A 20,075-nucleotide genomic window follows, 5' to 3' on the forward strand; every position below is an offset into this window, starting at 1 on the left:
ACCGTTTTAAGTTTAAAAGATAGTGGAAAAGAGCTTTTAGTCCACACAGATCAGTACTTTAAACATTCTAAAAGGCCAAAATTTGACAAATTTTACTATCTCGTGACGAAAGACGTCAACAACAACGTATCGAATATCATAATTTGATTAGCGCTCTCGGTCAACATTTAAATGGCAAACTCTTTTAAAAATTTGGCTTCTGTTATTTCATATTTGAGTTCTGACAGCGTACGCTATTCAAAACTGTAAGAACATTTCAGAACCAAACTACAGGATTTTATTTGGTACAACTGGCGATAACAGCACACACTGAAATACACCGTGACTAGTGACTCTGTCACGTAATTTAATCGTGTAATTATCTTGAATATCACTTAAGCAGCGAAAACATTGTTTTTTGGCTCAGAAATCTAGTCGTCACTTGGCATGAAGAAATTTTATTAGAACCACGGGTGCCAAGTTACGGTGTGATCCCCGGCGAGGCTCAGTTTATAAAGGAGGAAGGGTTGCCAAGCTGGTTTTCAGTGGTCGTGCGTCAAGGTGAATGGGTACGCGTTTAAACTGGAAATTTTTGAAGCAAACTGCGGCGTACTTCCGTTTCACGGGGAAGGTTATGTTAGAAGTGAATTGAAATGAAACTACGGTATATGTGCTTGGATTCTGCGTTGGACTTGTGGCCGCCCGGCCATTTTGAGCTCGTATTTTTCGCTTCTCGGATCGGGCGTTCGGAAATGGAGTGTGCAGCCTTGGGCTTTTCTTATGTACGTAATAAACCTAGAAATAGATAACTCGCCAAAATGGGTTCTTTTCAACAAAGTAAGTGGTCAGACAGCAAGCGATATACTGTGGAAGTAAGGTGAGGTATTTTTATTGAGAATTTGACCGTACTTTTTATTCCTAACAGCGGTTGGAAATATTCCTCTACAAACTCTTGTAATTTCGCCATGACTCTTATTTTGCAAGATGATCATCTCATAGCTGGAGCTTGGGCAGCCTGTGGTTACATCACTTTGTGACACTAGATTCATCAATGTTTTTATTAACTTCAACTTTGGCAGAAATATCTTATTTGTGCAGCGGTATGTTTATATAGCCAAGGCCATGACAAATCAGGGCAATAAAAAGGGCAGAAGGTTATTCCATGTTTGGTGCAATCCCAGACCAGACAGTGCCATGCCTGTGATGCAAGTGAAATTTTACATGAAACAGATATCTCTCTCATCGAAATTACTTGCACAAATTAAATAGAACTCCTTAATTTTGCCATTTTGCAGGATTCACTCTTTGTGAACATTTAATTCCTATCACTTTACTCTGCGGCTGGCTTTAATCACTGCATGGCTTCTCCCATAGATCATTTGTGGAAATTTCAATTGTTAATTAAAAACCATTTATAAGAAATGTGGTACAAAACCTGATTTGCCTCACTGTCACCTCAAGCTTTGGATCCTTTGGTTGAGGATGTACAAATCTTGTTAGTTCAGTGGGTAAATAGCCAACTTTCTCGTAGTCTGAGGAAGACATTATGTATACTGCAATTGCATTTTTGTTATAGGGTTTGTCAGGTTCAACATTATCATTAGCAAAGATGTCTTTATTATGTTCATTGTGATACACATAGGCTACCTGTAACGCTTTCTGGTATTTTTCAGAATAGCAAGTTCCCATAACTTTAAAAGGTAGACAATGTGTGATGTCTTCCATTGATTCATACAGATCTGAGTTGGAAACTTCACCACAATTTAAGCCATCATGAGTGCATTATAACGAACCAACTCATCAATTTGTTATGTATCCAAGATTCACCTACACAGTGGAGTACTTCGATAACAACAAAATCAGTCAACCTAAAGTTTTAGCAAACTTGAGCTACACATCTTGTGCGTATAAATGGGGAAAAGGGAAATTTTAACTTGAAATTGTCAAAAATTGCATAAACCTGAAATAGGTCTTTTTAGACAGCCCACTTCTTTTGTGTTCTTTGTTTTCTATGGATAAGCTTCTGGCTCATTCAGAGTCAAGGTAGATAATAGTTTCAATGGAAACTCTGTGGGAGAAAATGTCCTTTAAATTGAGCAATGTAAAATCACCCGACTTTGTCTCAATATAGTTGGTCTCACTCCAATTTTTTTTTCTGGTGGTCACCCAACTTTTTGAATGCTGTATATATTTTTCAGTAACCAGCTGCTGTTGCTGAAATTACACTGCTTGTTGTCGGAGACTTTGTGATTCGTGCATGACACATGTTAGATGATGAGTGTGAACATTATGTCAAGAGCTAGAAGCACCAGCTTTCGTGATTTTTTTACATTGATTGGTTTGCATGATTGATGCAACCTTGAATAACCTTTTAAATCAGTACTTAACAACAACCAATCACAATGTAGAGAATATAGTATAAGAGAGTGATTTCTTACAAGTTATGCAGAGTAGCTCTTTACACCCGTTGTAAATGGGTGAATATGAGAGTGGAACAAAACAGTTTGATTGAGTCTAGTTCATTGGAATTGTATCTCTAGTAAATGGGGCAAAGTTTACAAAATCGTTACGCTGTTGGGAAGAGAACTAATCTGACCAAGATTGTGAGCAAGGTTATTCATCGGTAGTTTTGAGAAACTGTAGTGCATCATCGGCGGGAAAGTTGGTCAAAGTGAAACACTTTGGTGGTTTTCTTAAACTGTGTACACTGCAGTGAATGTTTGAAGGCCGAATCATTTCAAACAGGAAACAGATCATTGTGAAGAGGCATGGCATCCTGAAATCCATTTGTATATTGTTTATCTGTCACTCCACTTGTTGTGTGAAGCATTAGATAGTTACAGTATATCTTGAAGTCCATGGGTCTTCCTGAAATTTTCCACTGTTAACATTGAAAGTACCTGAAAATACCTATGAATGCTGTTACTTTTCCAGGTGTCTGAGGAGCACATCATTTCTTCAGCTGAAGAATGCCAACCACCTTACTATGAGCATATTGAGGAGAATTAGTACTTATTTAACAGGTGGGTTTTATGTTTAATTACTATTAGCAGTGTTTAACTATTTGGTAGTGTAAAATAGTTGAGTTTTCAACCCTTCAAACAACTTGTTACTGTTACCAGGGCAACATGTTTTTCATTTCATGTTTCAGAAAGAAGAAAATCAACAAGGAAGTACGCAGAATGCAGTGTGAGTGTACCTTAGATCCTGGTCAGATAATGGCTTTGATGCATAGACTTCACTATATGCTGAATATGGTTATGTGCATTTTACAGTATGTGAACTTAGCAACCCACTGTTGAGGTCTTCTTAATCATATTTTTTGAGATAAGCTGAGCATGACCTGCCCTATGCCTTTTTATGGTATAAAACAAATAGATTCTTCAAATAAATTCCACATTTATATTGAGGTACAAACATCAGTGACACACTCAGCTGTGCCTTGTGTGCTATTTTTTTTGTTCTTATACCACATTTCAACATCATCTGTGGTCTCCTGGATCAATGTCAGTGTCTGAACAACTGCACACCTACTCCTCCCCTAATTCAACCACAGTCAACTGATAACAAGTTAGGATTAATGTTGGGTTAGGGGAGGGGTAGGTGGGCAGTTTATCAGATACTGACATTGATCCAATTTTTTACTGAACAGATAATTTTTTGTTGTTGAACATATTGCAATATTTTTTAACAGATGATCCATGCTCTAGTGGTTGTGGCAAGGACTGTCTGAACAGATTGTTGATGATAGAATGGTTGGTATCTTTTCATCTCTTGTTGGTTAATTTTGCCAAAAGTCTTCCTTCTCACATCGTCATTGCCGATCACATTGATCTCCAAATAGTAACAGCAGAAGTGCTTGTGGAGAGATGTGAAACAGGTTAGTGAAACTATCATTACAACATTAAGATTGATGTTACTGAAATGGTAAAAGTTAGCTGTGGAAGCAACTGCCTCTTTAACAAAGATAATGGGTATTTTAACCCTTTAACTCCCAAGACCTGATTGTTCATTCTCTCCTCTAGCTGCTACACATTTCATTTTAAAGTAGTGATGAGAATTTGGTGTTTGATCAATGCAACAAATTCTACCTGATAAGTTTGAGTTTTCTCCTTACCTGTTTCTGGATGATATATGGATATTACAGGGAGAAGTTTCATCTTAATCACTTCTGGGAGTTAAATATGCTTTCATGAGAGATGATACTTATATGCTGATATCAGCCATGAGAGGATTTCAAATTTATGTACATGTACAGCACTTTTTGCAGGGCTGTAAAGTGAAAGTTGAAGTGTTTAAAACAGAGAAGAAAGGCTGGGAATGGAGAACTCTTGAAGATCTAGAACTGTAAGTTTATATTTTTATTTTTATCTTCAGGAAAGAAATGCCTTATTGGTACTCAATTTTGCAGGTCAGTAATTTTGTGTTTTCACCTTCTTTTTTTGTTTTGGACCAATCACAGAGCAGAGTATAGCAAAAAACAAAAACAATCCCCAATACTTTTGTCACTCAATTAAAAATTGTAACTGTTGTCCAGGGATCAGTTTGTTATGGAGTACTGTGGAGAAGTCATGAACTACAAAGATTTCCAGGAAAGAGCAGAGCGTTATGATAAAGAAAACAGAAGACACTACTAATTCATGACATTGAAAGCTGATGAGGTAAGGAGTGGAAATCTTAACCTTTTCCTAAGTAGAGACAATAACAGCACTGCTGTGATGAGTGCTGATAAATTCTTTGGTCATTTTAAGGCTTTTCAAACCCAGAATTGATCAGTAGATCACTATACTGAACAGTTATGACATCTTAGTAAAAGTGAGCAGGATTTCAAGAAGGGCTGGTGGTCTGTTAACCTAGTAGGCCACTTCATATGATTTTGCTCCTTTTGCTGAATGAAATGACAATGATTATTTTCACTGCAATAACCTGATTATTACTTCAAAGTGCACAAATGCATTCTCTGAGACCCAAGTTTTAGCATTTTTATGGAGGGAGGGACGGGAGGAGTTTAGAGAGCAGTATGGAGAGTGTGCATACTGATGTTTGGGTGTAAAGGGTTAAGATAAGAACTGAGTGGGTTTTGTTCTTTTGCTTCTCATAGTGGACTGTCCATGGCTTGTTGAGGATTGGATTTTTTTACTCAGAGACCCATCCCAGCTGGTGCAGAGCTCATGTTTGATTACAAACTGCAGTATTATGGGTAGGTGGGCAATGTACATGCTACTGTCAAAGCTTCATGTCTGTAGGTGACACTAAACTGAGAGATTTTAAGATTTAAGGAACTTTACAGCAGTCACACAGAAAGATGATCCCTTCTGAACTTGGGAGGAGAGGCTTACAAAAAATTCATAGTAAGTTATAATTTTTGTCATTAATCAGGAAAGTTGCTTAGATTTGCCATAACGTGAAGCACCAAATTGTCGTGGATTTATGAGAGGAGACAAGCAAACACCTCTGAAGAACACAGTGGAAAGAATAAGTATGCAAAAAGATTTTTAATTACAACCCTGAGAGTGACCAGGATTTACTTTCTCCCTGTGATATCCCCCCTGAGTCACACATTAACACGTTAACTCCCAGAAGTATTGAACATATAACTTCTCCCTTTAATATTCATACACTATCCAATAAACCAATAATGAGAATACTCAAACTGATCAGGTTTAAGTTTTTATCTTGATCTAACATCAAATTCTTGTAACTAATTTACAAGGAAATGTGTAGCAGCTAGAGGGGAGAATTAACAATCAGATCTTTTAAACAAACTCTCCTTGTCAGCACCTTATGAAATGTATAGAGAACAGTACAGAGAATCTGCATACTGATACTAGACTGTAGAGGTATAAGGTCACACAATTTAGGTGTAATTCATGCTTTTCTTTTCTTTCTCTATGTAAGCAACCCCACCTATCACAAGCTCACCAAGGAGGAGATGTAAAAAGCAAACAAGGAATTTGTCAAATGAATTTGATGAAATGAATTTTGTTCTTCAGCTTGTCCCAGATGAGATTGCTCATTTGCATGTATGTTTTCTGTTATGAGATACAGAGTTCTATTAGTAAATAACCACTTGGAAGTGAAGGGGAATTCCCTTTAAAAATGGGCTTAAAAATGGGTCACAACTTTTGTCAAATTTGAGGCAGTTTTAGAAAACATGATCTAGTGTAATGATTGATGAAATTCCATATTATTTCACCTACCAGATTGCAAGTTGATGTCTATGATATGAATTTGCAACTGAACTTTGTGGCTTTTTTTTTGTTTCACAAAGCTGTTGTTACAATCAATTTTTTCACCAAAAGACATTATTCTCTAATTTTGTTTTAAGTTGGAAGATGAGGTTGAGAAACTTCCAGGTGATCACAGAGGGTTGGTACAGAGTAACCAGGCATTGAGGCTGTCCAGATTGATGGTGCGGGCAGAGACTATGGAACAGAGGATAATGCTTCTGAAAATCCTACAGGTATTTGATAACCAGTTCCATGTGTCTCTTGTAGAATCCCTCTCAAAGAAGGTTGGCAGAATTAAATCTTGCTGAAAACAAGAGCTTTTATTCAAATGAAAAACTTGGCATAGAGTAGCATGTGTGGATTTTTATTCTTTGTGTATGGACTTGCTTAAAATATCCCTGTATGGATTAAATAAAAGTTTGTATAAACAGGCAAAGTTGTTGGAAAATAGCATTTAAGAGTACAAGATAACCACAAAAAGTATTGTGGGTAGTTTCCAGGTCACTGTCACTAGACCTCAGGATTTTACAGTAGCAAATCTGAGAAAGCATCCCTGTAAGGAAGAGGCATGGTGGGTTTGATGAATATATTTATTTATTTGACTTATTAAAATTCATTGATCACCAAACCTCAGGTGACCAACAAGTTTGTTTGTGTAATTTTGTCCTTTTTCCAACAACCTTTCTTGAAAACAGCTGTATACAGATGAAGAGTTACAGTCATAACATTCTGTAGCATATAAATGTGGTTTTTTAATTGCTTAAAATTTGTGCTCTTTTTCTACAAGTTTGTTTTATTGTTTTTTGTTTTGTTTTTATAGCACACCACAGACCAGTCATGTCTAAAAGGGTTCCTCAGGTATCAGGGGCTTTCTCTACTTTGGAGCTGGATTACAGGTGGACAGTGGAGGAAAGAAAATGAAACTTCAGTTCGAGGTGATGATCAATGTGTACTTTCTCCTAGCAGAGTTATATAGTAGCTCAGGAGAATTACAGGAATGATCATTCCAGAAAATGTTCAACAAGAAAGCAAATTTGCTACATCAGTGTAGCAAGAATTGTATGCACATCAAGGATTTGTTAGTGTTTCAACTATCAACAGGCCCAATGTACATGTACAATAATGTTTGGGTTGTCAGAAATTTTGAAGAGAGACTGAAGGGGGGAGTCACAAGGGCAAAATTGTGGAATGGTATTCCTGAAGAGTATTTATGGAGTTAGGGTTTTTGCCAATGATTATATATTTATCTCATATATAGTTTTATACAATGTGAACTGTTTTGCCGATGTATGCATTTTTTGTTGAGGGCCATCAGTTTATCAGTTCACACCGTTCTATGCACCCTCAATAAATAGAGTTCTATATTATTATTATTCAAGCAACAAATTAACTGTTATTTTCAAATATTATGATTTCTAGTTGCTAGAGACGTTGAAATGTCTTCCTTTAGCAACAAAGAACCAACTTGAAGATAGAAAGGTAATAAAGGTGGTGAGAAAATGGGCGTCGTCATTCTGTCCGACTGTCGAAGCAGGGTCCAGCAGTGGACGGAAGTCACATAGCAACAGTCCGGCAGATTCAGAATGTACGTCAGGAACAGCAGATAATGATGACGAAAACCAGCAGTTACCAAAATCCATTAATGGAGATAAGAAAGCTATTGGTAGCCTCGTGCTATTTGAACGGCAAAGCTCTATCAAGGACCAATCAGATGATGAATCTTTGGATGCAGAAGTGGCCAGTTTTATTGTCGATAAGACTGTAGACAGCAGGACCATAAAGAACGAACTGCCCTCAGAGAACTTTGAGAAATCCCCTGATGACCTTTCAGAGGACGACCTCAGATCTAAAGACGAGCGATTGCCTAAAAGCGGCATCGTACTAATGGCGAATGAGCTGTTGAAGTCATGGAGTTCACTGAAGGTGATGCCATTTGCTAACCAGATACCTGTCCAAACAAGATGTGTTCATGTGTAATAGTTTGTTGAGGGAGGGGAGGTGGGGTGGGGTGATTTTAATTCCAATTAATTGGAGTCTTTGGCTTCATTTCCTAAGTAACAACTTTCTTTGTCTCTCATTTACAACATCTAAATTAACAACAACCAGATACTCGAGGGAAAAAGGATATCTTAAAGCATGATAACCCATTAAGATTTTGTGTCTGTAGCCTAAAAGGGGGGAGGGGGGCCGAGTGGGGTGTTACAGTCCTACAGGCTAAGAGGCCACATCTGCTTGTGGTTATGCCTGCGTTCTTGTGCGTCAAGCAACTAGGGGTACGTTCACTGATCTATTATAACTTATCTATTCGCATTAGTTCAAATCTTTCCTACTAGCTTGCCAGTACCCCTGGGGGAGAGAGGCATTGTGGGAGTAAAAAAGGTGTCTCGGCTTGGAACACAACAACATGGCGGTCAAACGTCGGGCATGCGCAAGAGATCAATTATTGTCGGCTGTACGCCAATTTCCCGCGCAAAAGTCAATGGAAAACACGAAAACAATAATAAATCTCGCAAAATAAGCGAGAAAAAATTGGAACGTTCATAGAAATTTGTACAAGGAAACGAAGAGAGGGAAAAGGAAACCGAGAGAATTTTCAAACACAAAGCTTATTCAAGTACACGTATCCTGTTGATTTTCTATTCTGTTTTGAATTTTCTATTCTGTTTTGAGTTTTCTATTCTGTTTTGAGTTTTCTATTCTGTTTTGAATTTTCTATTCTGTTTTGAGTTTTCTATTCTGTTTTGAATTTTCTATTCTGTTTTGAATTTTCTATTCTGTTTTGAGTTTTCTATTCTGTTTTGAGTTTTACCAGAAAGGTTATACGTTTTTAAAACATCGTGAGTTACTAGCTGGTGTGGTTGTTTGTAACTAGTGCGAACTCGACTCAACAAACTAGAGCTTTACTTCAGACCTCTTGAGCCAGAGTCTAACGCGCTAAAACTGGGGCATCTTTTGCCTTCTTTTTGTTTGTAGGAAGTTTACCGAATACCGAAGAAAACTGCAACTCCAGTAAGTATTATTAAAGTGACACTCGAAGCAGTGGGCATTTTTCCTCTCCGTTTTTATTTATTTATTTTGTATTTTGTCTTCGTTTTAGCTTTTTTTTTAAAGCCGATCGTTGATGCAAAAGGAGAGGGTGAAACTCTCTTGTTGAAAAAAAAGAGAGTCTATTCTTAGTTAGCCAGAGTGTTGGTATCGCATTCCATTTTGCTGCTTTTAACTTTTGCAATTTGGTAGATAGTCTTAAATGTTGTTGTTGTTTGTTTGACATTCAATTGCATGATCGTCTGATTCTCTTTGTTCAGGCCAAGCAAGACCGTGTTGCCGAGTTGTTAGTCGCAGCTAGCCCAGCAGGTAGGTAAAATCTATTTTACATGATCGTGTTTATTGCTTGATTGATCAGTTTTTTGACCATGGAACCCTGATATAGTTACGCATTTTCATCAGAGGGTGAATTTTGTGTAAAACATATGTGTGACAAAGTTTTTTCAGATTTTATTTGTTGTTTCACGGGGGCGGGAGAAAGAAAGAACTTAACTTCCCATAAGGATCATCACAATTTGGAAAAACTGATTGTTAAAAAGTGATTAATTTGATGTTGTTTTTCAGGAAGTGGTGACGGTGATCATGCAAGGTGAGACAACAAATTGAATAAGTGATTGAAAAAAAAGAACAGGTTTGAAGAATTTCTACGTTCAGAAGATGAATTTTTATACCGTCTGGGCTTGGAAATTAAGGGTTACCATTGATAGAGCGTTTTTCGATTGAGTGCCTTAAAACAAAACCAAAGTACTTATTATGGAAAGAAGAATGGAAAATACCCTGAAAAGCCAATGAGAACTCGGAGTAAAAACAAGCAAATCGCCCAAAGGGCAGGAAAATGCGGGCGACCAAGCCGTGATTGATTTTAGTTTTGCATCTGATTGGTCGAGAGAATGACGCGAGTTTTTTCGGACCAATCATAGAGCAGAGTAGAGTAAAACCAGTACAAACCCAGATTACTTTGGAGACTCAATTAAAAGTTACTGTATTAATGGTCTTTGAATCGCTGATCTGATCTATGATTGTATTTCTGTAGGACTCCTATTGAGAACATCGGTTCTCCAGGAAAATTAGATGCCATCATGAAGAGTTTACAGGACTCCCCCAAGCCCCTCTATCCATCTGAATCCAGAACTCCGCCCGTTTCTCAGGGATTTTCTACCTGTAGTGAAGACACTGAGATGCCGCAAGACTCTTCAAGTGCTACCCCTCCGTCAAAAACTGGTGACTTCAGTACTTTGGAAGAGAAGACGTGGATACCCAAGCGGATTCAACTCTTGATAAAGGAGAAGGAACTCATTCAAGTTCACGGGTGTTGGATTCTGATGAAGTTACTCAGGAACAAGATTCGAAATCACAGAACATGATGCAGACATTCGGTTATCAACAGCGCATGAGCGTTGGTGTGGAGCATGGGATGGGCTCTTTCCAACATAAACCCGGCCGCAGCAAAAAAAAAAAAAGAAAAAATGGAATCAATTGTAGAACTTATTCTAGCAACAGGGAAGAAATCCTCAAGGATTGGTAGATAAAAACGCTGGGAACTTTAGCGTGAATCCTCAAACAAACTTAAGACCTCAGCAAGGTACGGCAACCCAGTGGAGAGGTCAGTCGCAAAACCCCCCTGCGACTTTCTAAATGGGAAACCAATTCTTCTCAGCAGCGGACCAGCAGTTGGACATGATCAAGGACCACGGCCACAAAGTATAGTTTCAGGAAGTTTTGTGGGAAATTTCTCTCAACATCCTCCACCACTACCAAACTTTAATGTACCTCCTCCTAATATGTCACCTATGGAATTTTTTCGCAAAGTTCCACCGCCTAATATCCGTCCGCAGACTCATCCAATGATTCCTGAGCAGCTACAGCCAAATCCACTTATACCGCCCCCTCAGCAAGTACCTCCTCCACCCCTTCAGAGTAGTCAATCGCAGTTCTTTCCACTCAGTCAACCTACCCCCTCTTACACTCGGCTTCCTCCTCTGCCACCTTTTCAAGCCAATGTTATGACTCCACCACTAACACAGTTTTCACACTCCAACCCTAACCCTATTCAAGAGCAATTTCCTCAAAGCATCCAGGCTGCTTTTCCACCAGAGCAGAATCAGTTTCAGTTTAATACACCCCCTCCAAACCTCAACATCGCGGCCGCTCAACAGGGGAATTAAGCCGGAAATATACTATGGCCTCTACAGCAGGTGACTGATCCAACAGAAAGTGTACCACACCCCGAGTTGGGGTCGCTCTCTGTTCAAACTGGAGCTGTGACGACATCGATGTCCGATGCCTTTGAATGCAGAGAGGGCTTTCCTTCAAATTCAGAACCGTGCACGCCATCACCTGTGAAACACAAACCACCGGGGCATCTCCCTCCACATTGGAAATCAGCCACCGATAGCCAAGGAAAAGTCTACTACTATCATGCCCTAACAAGGTGAGGAATCTTACTTGTTTGTTAGAACTGTGGCTTTATTATTGCTCAATGGCCACTCTGAGTCCTTGGTAAATAATGAACTGTTGTGTATCTGGGTTTTCTGTCATACGATAACTGTGACGAGTTAGTTACTTCTAGGTCTTGGAAGCGTTAATCATCTATTGGAGAATGATTCTGTTGTTTTCTTCAGCAAGTAACATCGCTAGAGCCGTTAAATTTTTATGAGAGAGTTAAAAGTGTGTCCCGGGCCCTTGGTCAGTAGCCGTGCACCAGATGTCTTCTTCCATGTATCGTTTTCTTTTATTTTCTTTGTCGACCATAATTTTATTCCTGGCGACTATCGCCCAACAGCGTCTACGAAATAAAATTGAAAATGTCTAATGGAGAATTCCCCCCCCCCTTCCTCAGTGATCCTCATATTTAACTTTCTTTCTTTTCGTAGGAAAACTCATTGGGATGTTCCAAGCTGGGACAGCAGCCCCTCATCAGAGGAAGAACACCCTTATGTTGTCCCAGAACCTGATCATACAAGTATTTCAGCTCACAGCTACGTTGATATGGACGAGGTAAGGCAAACCAGCAACTTGATTGTGGCAACTACTTCCTTGTCCACTCAGAATGAAATCTGAAGTCAACTCTTCTTTTTATTCCTCCAGGATTCACCACCAAACCAAAAATAAAGAAATTAGCCAAGGCTCCTACAACACCTCCGGAGACCCCCCCTGAAAGCCCAACGCTTACCTATACCACAGCTCCAGCAGATACCACTGCACACAGGAGGGGGGATCACTTGCTGAGAGATGGTACCTCAAGCAGCTCCTCGTCACACCAGAGCAAGAACAGAGAGCTTTCTAGAATGAAGGTCAGTTGAGTCCGTCTCAGTGGTGACGCTACCTTCCCAGAGCCTGTCACGCCAGTGTCACGCCATGGCCTCTTTCTCGATATGTCACGCAATTTTTATCGGTCATCATCATTGTTTCAGCATTGTTTCGGATGTACTGTATATCTGTTTACTAACTGATGTATTTTCGTTTTCGATATTTCTCTCCGCAGCTTTCTAATGTGGTCGTTAACTGCCTAAATCCTTTCTTCAAAGTTGACTGTAAATCAGGCAGGATCCTGAATACTGACGATTTCAAGTATTTCGCAAGGAAGGTGTGTGCTTCTCTCGCTGAACCTTTTAATTCTTAATTTATTTTGTTGAAATCAAAGCATCGCTACTTGAGTCGGTAGTATTTACAAAGTGAATTATATCCAATTTTGCGAGTCTGTGGGTGAAACTCTGGTTTATAGCGTCCAAATGAAAAATACTGTAAACTGTTGCTCGCATGGTAATGTTTTAATGTGCTCAACAAGGTGTTCTATCAGTCGCCGCAACAGAGTATTTAGGGGGGGGCTACAGAAAAGGGGGGAGTCATTCGAATACTACAGAGCCTTAGGGGGGGGGTCAGATCAATTTTATTTCAAGTGTCTTCTTTCTGAAATTAACTATACTGAGGAACGTTCTTTTCTTTCGCAGTTAACACACGGAATCCTGAATAAGGAGATGAGCCACTTGAAAGAAGATGACTCACTGAAGTGCAATGACTCTGTCAAAATCGAAACAAAAGAGTACATTAAGAACTATATGAAAAAGTTTGGACCTGAATATAAGAGATCCTAGTTAGTAAAAGACCTAAGTTTTACTTTGTACACATTATTCTTAGCCGAGGGAACAGTCTTAAAAAAATGTTTCTAATATTATTTAGGGTGTTAGTTTTAGCAAGCTTTGTAAGAGCGCTTTTCAATTGAATGTCGCTGATGCAAGATCAAAGAATTGGCCTTGTAATCTCAATGAACGATGAGAACAAACTGAAATTTCTGAAAGGAGCCAGTGGGATCTCAAAGTAAAACAGCCAATCAGAGGAAAGCGCGGGAAAACGTACGTTGCTAAGTCGTGATTGGTGTTTAGCCTTGGATCTGATTGGTGGAGAGGATGGTGCGAGTTTTCTTGACCAATCGTAGAGCTTATTTAAGCAAAGGAAAGGTAGTCTAGATTTTATACGTGGGACACTCAATTGGATTTCGCTCTTATCTTTTAGTTTTTGATATAGATTAGTTCAAGATAGTCTTAGCTTGTATTTAGGCGTTATTAACATTTCAAATCTCGAAGGATAATTGTAAGTACAAAGTTCTGTCGTTTCTGTTATGTTATTTTTTAGGGTGTGAAATAATTTATCTTCTTAAATGCATCCATGTAAAATACTTCATTCGTTTGTTCGGACAGTTTTCCGCCGGTTGCTATCTATGTGCTCTTGTGGATGTATTGCGTTTGTTTTTGATGTCGGTGCTGTGCGTTTTTCCTTGAAGGAAAGAGCTAACATCAAAGATAACTAGAGATAGGAACGAATCCGACTCCTCGTTTAGTTTGTAAATTATTTCACACAACTCTACTTTTATTTTTTAAAGTTCTGCTGTCGCTGTGTTTGTCTGTCACCTTGCTTTTTGACCATTCAAATGAAAGCTACGGAGAAGACTTTTCATGCGGGACTGTTTATTCTGCTGTCAAAGAGTTGTAGTACAGTTGTTGTAAACCTTGTTTTATTCTCCATTGTGTTTCGTCTAGTTGTCGTGGACTTCTTCAAGGATTTTTACGTGTAAACACTACACGCCGGTATTTATAAGCCATGGTTAGCGGCCATGGCGTGCGTCAAACACGATAAAGGCCTGGCCGGATTTACGAAAAGGAACTAGAGAAGTTGTAGAAAAGTTTTAAGGCAAAGTGACAAAAAGATTAAAAACCGTGGCTCCCAAATCTTTTTCTCACCTTCAGCTTAAAACGTTCTTCACGTAATAACTGCCAACTATGGCTTATAAATACGGGTCTTTAATGTTCATCAGTAAAACTCCCTGAAGAAGTCTACAACAGTTAGACGAAACGCTTCGGAGAGTAAAACAAATCTCACAATAACCGTTCGCAGAGTGCTGTTCGCTGGTTTGTTTGAAAAGTAAAAAAGCTAAAAAATAGTACCACGCACGACCCAGTAATGTAATTGTTATATAATCCAAGCTGAGAAAAGCGCGAAGATAATATGTTCCGCTGGTAACACGTCACTATCTTTTGTACAGTCGCTCTCTACCCTCCAAAAGAAAATTGGGAAGGGGCCACGTCCTGATTTTCTTTTGGAGGATAGGTGGCGGCAGTACACTGGCTTCATGCCGCAGCTTCCTGACCATGCAGCGCCATTACTGTTTCCTTACAGCGTGATATTCGGCGAGTCTTATCCGTGACAAAAAAAACTGCGTTGGCGCACATACACAAGAACAAAATAAAACATTTCTAACGATGGCAGAGATTCAAGTTCCAAGAACTTTTTATAACAAGCACAATCCAAAATTAGGTCACAAAATATTGATTAAAACCGCAAACCGTTAATATTGCGCTCTGAATCCAAAATGCGAATATTGATTAAATCCGCCGATCCGTTTCCCTATTCACCCCTTTCGTCCCAGCCATCTGTTGTAAAACTCAAAGAGTACTGAGCACTCGCTTGCCAAAATTACGCCTGCTCTGCAGGCTACCATACCAAGAGTGACCTTTCAAATGAAAGCTACTTAGCAATATTTTCATGAGGCTCTCTTTATCATGCTTGACTTGGGGTCCTTTAAAATTTAACTCTGACTTGTGACTTAAACCATTCAATTAATAGCTGATATGGTGCCACACATCTTTGTGATGTACCACGTGGTTTTAACTCAAGTTTTTCAAGTACCCGAGTGTTTCACCAATGCCTTTGAAAGGGAACCCAAGTGAACCTTTATTTTCCGTGACGTTGTTTTTCATAGTGAAGTTTCGAGCATTCGTCATTCTCTCTGACGAAGGGCTAACGTTCGTAACGTCAGCTTTGAAACTCTTCACAGTGGCCAATTTATGTTATCAGCTCAGTTGATGAATTACCTTCAGTTGTCATACTCTCCCACCGAGGCAGCACCACATTTTCTTTAGAACTTAATCCCTTTATTTAATCGAAAAACAGACGTAACACGTAACACAATCGTCAGTCAAGGGAACCTCTTCATACTGATCCGTTTCATGTTCGAAATGATTCAGCTTTCAAATATTCGCTGCAGCGTACACAGCTTCAGATAACCACCGAAGTGTTTCATTTTGACCCACTTTCCCGCCGACGACGCACTACAGTCTCTCAAAACTACTGATGAATAACCTCGTTCACAAACTTAGTCAGATTAGCTCTCTTCTCAGCAAGCGGCAGCTGGCTACTGAAAAATATATACACCGTTCACAAAGTTAGGTGACCACCAGAAAAAAATATTGGACTGAGAACAACGATAATGAGGCGAGCGTTTTCACGTCCATCGATTTAAGAGCCGTTTTCTCCCACAGAGTTTCCAGTAAAGCTATTATCTACCATCTACCTCAATACTGAATGAGTTATAGGCTTATCCGTGGAAAACAAAGAAAAAAAAGAAAAAGAAAGAAGTGGGCTGTCTGAAAAGACCTATTTCAGGTTTTTGCAAATTTTCGAAAATTTGGTGGACAATTCCTGGTTAAACTAACTCATCGGAACTCTTATAAAGAGATACGCTACACGCTGTCTTGCTTCAAGTTAATAAACTTAGATGTTTGATAAGCATTTTACAGAAATGCTTTCCTCTGTGTATCGATTCAAGTTCTCCTTCGCAGATGGCGTCCTCTTTTTAAATGCTTGTAATTAAATAGTTGTGAGCTTTACTAAATCTAGTTCATTCTGCTACAGAGGTTTTATCAAAGTCATGGCTCTTAAGATGCGCTAGGCACCGGCCAATTTCCAAAATCAAATGTCACGTTGTCGCCCATGATCATAAATGGCGCCCATTGAGAAACTTTGTCAAAGTCGTTATTTCTCATCCACTTCCTGGCCTTCTGGAGAGATTCACTTGCGCTTTCACCGCGGAACAAATGTTTGTAGAAACAAGTCATGAACTGCTCTGTGGCTGTGTCATCCAGGGCCCATCGTACCGCTAACACTGAACGAGCTCCGGATCTTATGAACGCTCGTGCAAGTCCAATTACTCCTTCGGTTCTAATCTGTCCACGAGCACTGTGACAACAACTAAGCACCACTAGTTTAGCTCGCAACCGGGTCTTTGAAATATCTGCCATCGGCAAAAGATAATCTTCTTCTCGAGGAAAAGTTGGGAGTAGGGTAGGGTGCCTAGGAGAAAGAGTAATCTCCTCTCTTTCGGCATCATCATGGGCAGCAATGTGTATCAGGCTCACTGAATTTATCGCTTGGAGTACAGAATGCTTTGTCGCGGACTCTCCTATCAAAGGCCTTACGCCAAGAAGTCCTCCAATCATCTCTGCTTCCTTTCTTGCACATGGCAATGGTGTCATATCTCGGCACCTCCCCTTGTAAATCACCTTTCCAACCAAAGGGTCACCCACTATCAGTGCCCCGGTCTCACTGTGATAGTCTGGAGGACTGTCTTGAACAAGCTTGAGAGTCGTGAGAGAGGGAACTAGCCGAATCCTGCATGTCTCTGATAAATACTTGACTCCTTCGTCAGCTAAGGCAGCAAATGGCACTTGGTACATACAGGAATCAGGGACAACTATGATCTCGGGCTGCTTCAGTAAACTGGCCACAGGAGCGATGATTATTTTGTAACACAAGTGAAGACTTGTTTTGAAATCTTCGGCATCGTAGTCACGCAGCACTGAGCGGTTGTCGTAGTGAAGTGACATCAGTTCGGTGTCATCTAAAGATCGATCTTCGCAACTCTGTACGGGTAAAATGGCGTGGCTGCGAAAGGCTCCTTTAAAGAACTCATCTAACTCAGGGACTATTCCAGTCACCTTGTTTTTGTCCAGGCTCGCTTCCTTTTTATGAAAATTGAATAGCTCCCGTTGCTTTAATGATCCAAAACCGTACCCCATTTTGACCAACCGAAATGTACAGGCATGCACAGTCTGCTTCTTTTGTGATGATCCCTTGAATACCGCACCAAGATTGTGGATCGCTCGAGATCTGCTCTTGAACAGAGTACCGAGCTGCCATCAGGTTGGCCAGGCCTCTTGCCCTTTTCAGCTCTTCGACGTAAAGGGCATCTTGCGGCTTACCAGTGGAAGAAAGCAACCAACTGAAGAACATGTAGGGAAAGGTGCCGTGCTCTTCTAAAAGAGATAGTTGAAACTGATCGTTTTCTTTAAGAAAACCTCTCAAAGTGTCGAACTTTTGGATGCCTTGAAAAAGATACGAAGAGGCCTCTTCGAGATTACATTGTGACACATTAAACACCGATAGATAACAAAGAGAGTAAAACTCGTGCAAGTGTTGTCCAATATCCCTACTTAATAGAAGAGCCTGCTTAAAGTTCTCTTCGGCTATGTCATTTTTACCAAGCGATGTAAAACACAATCCTAAATCGACATAGATTACTACTACTCCTTCTCTCTCGCCGATTTCCATGTGAATTGTGAGGGCTTTCTCATAATATTCTTGAGCCTTGTCATATTCACCACGCTGACAAGAAATTTTACCAAGATGTCTGTAGTCTGCCGCTTCTCTCCTTCTATCTCCGATACCCTCTCTTACTGCCATTGCCTTCTTTAGATAGTCGTCAGCCTTTGCATACTTGCCGAGCGAGAGAAACAAACATGTGGGTTTCCATAATTACTTGCCGCTCCTCTATTATCACCAATTTTTGGATACGAAGTGCTTTCTCCATACACTCTTCAGCTTTGCTATATTGGCCAAGGCATTGGAACAAAGTTCCTGTGTTTTCGTAGCATTTTGCTTCTCCATCTCTGTTGCCAATTTCTATTTTAATAGCGAGTGCTTTTTCCTGATATTCTAGGGCCTTGTCATGATGACCGAGTGATTGGAACAAAGTTCCTAGGTTTCCGTAGCTTGTTGCTTCTCCATCCCTGTCACCAATTTCTATTCTGATAGCGAGTGCTTTCTCCTGATATTCTCGGGCCTTGTCATATTGACTAAGTGAGTGAAACAAAGTTCTTAAGTTTCCGTAGCTTGTTGCTTCTCCATCCCTGTTGCCAATTCCTGTATCGATAGCAAGTGCTTTCTCCAGATATTCTCGGGCCTTGTCATATTGACTAGGCGATTGCAACGTTGTTCCGAGGTTTTTGTAACATTGTTCCTAGCCTTTTGTGTTTCCTATCGTTTTCGTGATGTTCATTGCTGATTCGTAAAATTTCCAGGCCTTTATGAACTTACTTTGTGCCTGAAGTATTGCTGCCAGGAATAAATGTAGCCATCCTTTTTCAGCGGTGTCATTACAGTCTTGCTATAGGAAGAGTTTCCCAAGGTATTTTTCTGTACTTGTTTAATCCTTTATGTAAACGTAAGCAAAGATTATTTTCATGTAGGAGGCACGAAACATAGTGTTTGCCAATGAACCATCGATAGCCAGCACCTGACTGTGTAATTTAATCAAACATTCCTTGAACACCTCGATGGCCTGCAACACTCGACTAGTTTTTCGAAGGAATTCGGCGACCACTATACCTATGAAGATAGAACCGGCGATTTCCTTAGTCTATGTCAAGGCAAATTAATGGAAGCGAATCAGTTGTTTTCATAGACAGTACTTACCACAATCTGTAGCCTTCAGTGCCCTGCTTTGAAAATAATTTTAACCATCTCTTTTCATCCTTTGAGTTTTTTCCAACACACGTCATACGTCAGTCACATCAGACAGCCAATAAAGTGTGATTTTCTATTTCTGTTCGACTGTCGATTCCGTAATCACTCTCTTTCCCAGGCACGCTGAACGGCCAAACATAAGCGTCAGTGGAAAAGGTCCTTTAGGTATTATCAAATACCTATTAATTTTGTCCGCTCGTCGTCAGCTGATTTACGTAGGATTTCTATTAGACCAAGTGCAGGACAATCTTTTATTTGTGGAGCGTTATTCCATTGTAAGCACCGAGCGCCTTTTCACTGACAACTCACTTGACGTGGAAATTGTGAGAAACTACTCAACATGAACATGGAAATATCTCCACCGTCAAATATGGATTAATGGACAACCTGTTAGCTTATGCGCCAAGTGAGGAAAACGGATGAACTCGCTCCAAGGACAACTGGAGGAGAATCAAGGAAGTAAATTAATTTGTTTTTTCTTATGTTAACTGTCTTCCAGTAATTCGTTAGGATCTTCTCTCAGCCTCCAGGTCCTTTTCGAGTGAGCAGTGACAAGCCTGGGGCGAGCTAGAGGAAGCAGGTGAGGGTGCCGAGCCTCAGATCGATACGTTTGGACGATTCTTTCAGATTTCTGATGGGATTGCTAAGTTTTCATGACAAGGGAATTTATAGGTATTCAATAGTTTTTCATGTAGATATTTGTGTTTTTAACCCTAATGAACCCCGGGAGTGACCAGTTTTTAA

The 20,075-nt window shown here is 39.8% G+C and overlaps 1 protein-coding gene and 1 pseudogene across 1 annotated transcript; one reads left to right on the forward strand and one right to left on the reverse strand.

Annotated features, from left to right (window-relative positions):
• The first annotated feature begins 396 nt into the window (after positions 1 to 396).
• Positions 397 to 14,149, forward strand: LOC131784912 (histone-lysine N-methyltransferase SETD2). Its single transcript, XM_066160178.1, is given in 23 exon segments — positions 397 to 856; positions 2,914 to 3,002; positions 3,131 to 3,168; positions 3,674 to 3,859; positions 4,357 to 4,390; positions 4,517 to 4,640; positions 5,081 to 5,179; positions 5,359 to 5,458; positions 5,878 to 6,002; positions 6,308 to 6,442; positions 7,030 to 7,144; positions 7,629 to 8,132; positions 9,183 to 9,218; positions 9,515 to 9,563; positions 9,819 to 9,843; positions 10,288 to 10,493; positions 10,496 to 10,701; positions 10,704 to 10,907; positions 10,910 to 11,685; positions 12,128 to 12,258; positions 12,348 to 12,547; positions 12,739 to 12,840; positions 13,205 to 14,149. Coding segments are annotated over 13 exon segments (2,601 nt in total). The 5' UTR covers positions 397 to 856; positions 2,914 to 3,002; positions 3,131 to 3,168; positions 3,674 to 3,859; positions 4,357 to 4,390; positions 4,517 to 4,640; positions 5,081 to 5,179; positions 5,359 to 5,458; positions 5,878 to 6,002; positions 6,308 to 6,442; positions 7,030 to 7,126; the 3' UTR covers positions 13,349 to 14,149.
• Positions 14,150 to 16,465: 2,316 nt separating this feature from the next.
• Positions 16,466 to 18,943, reverse strand: LOC136277807 (tetratricopeptide repeat protein 28-like; annotated as a pseudogene).
• Between the last annotated feature and the right edge of the window lie 1,132 nt (positions 18,944 to 20,075).

This window comes from Pocillopora verrucosa, chromosome 13, assembly GCF_036669915.1.
Source record: "Pocillopora verrucosa isolate sample1 chromosome 13, ASM3666991v2, whole genome shotgun sequence".
Classification (NCBI taxonomy): Eukaryota; Metazoa; Cnidaria; class Anthozoa; order Scleractinia; family Pocilloporidae; genus Pocillopora; species Pocillopora verrucosa.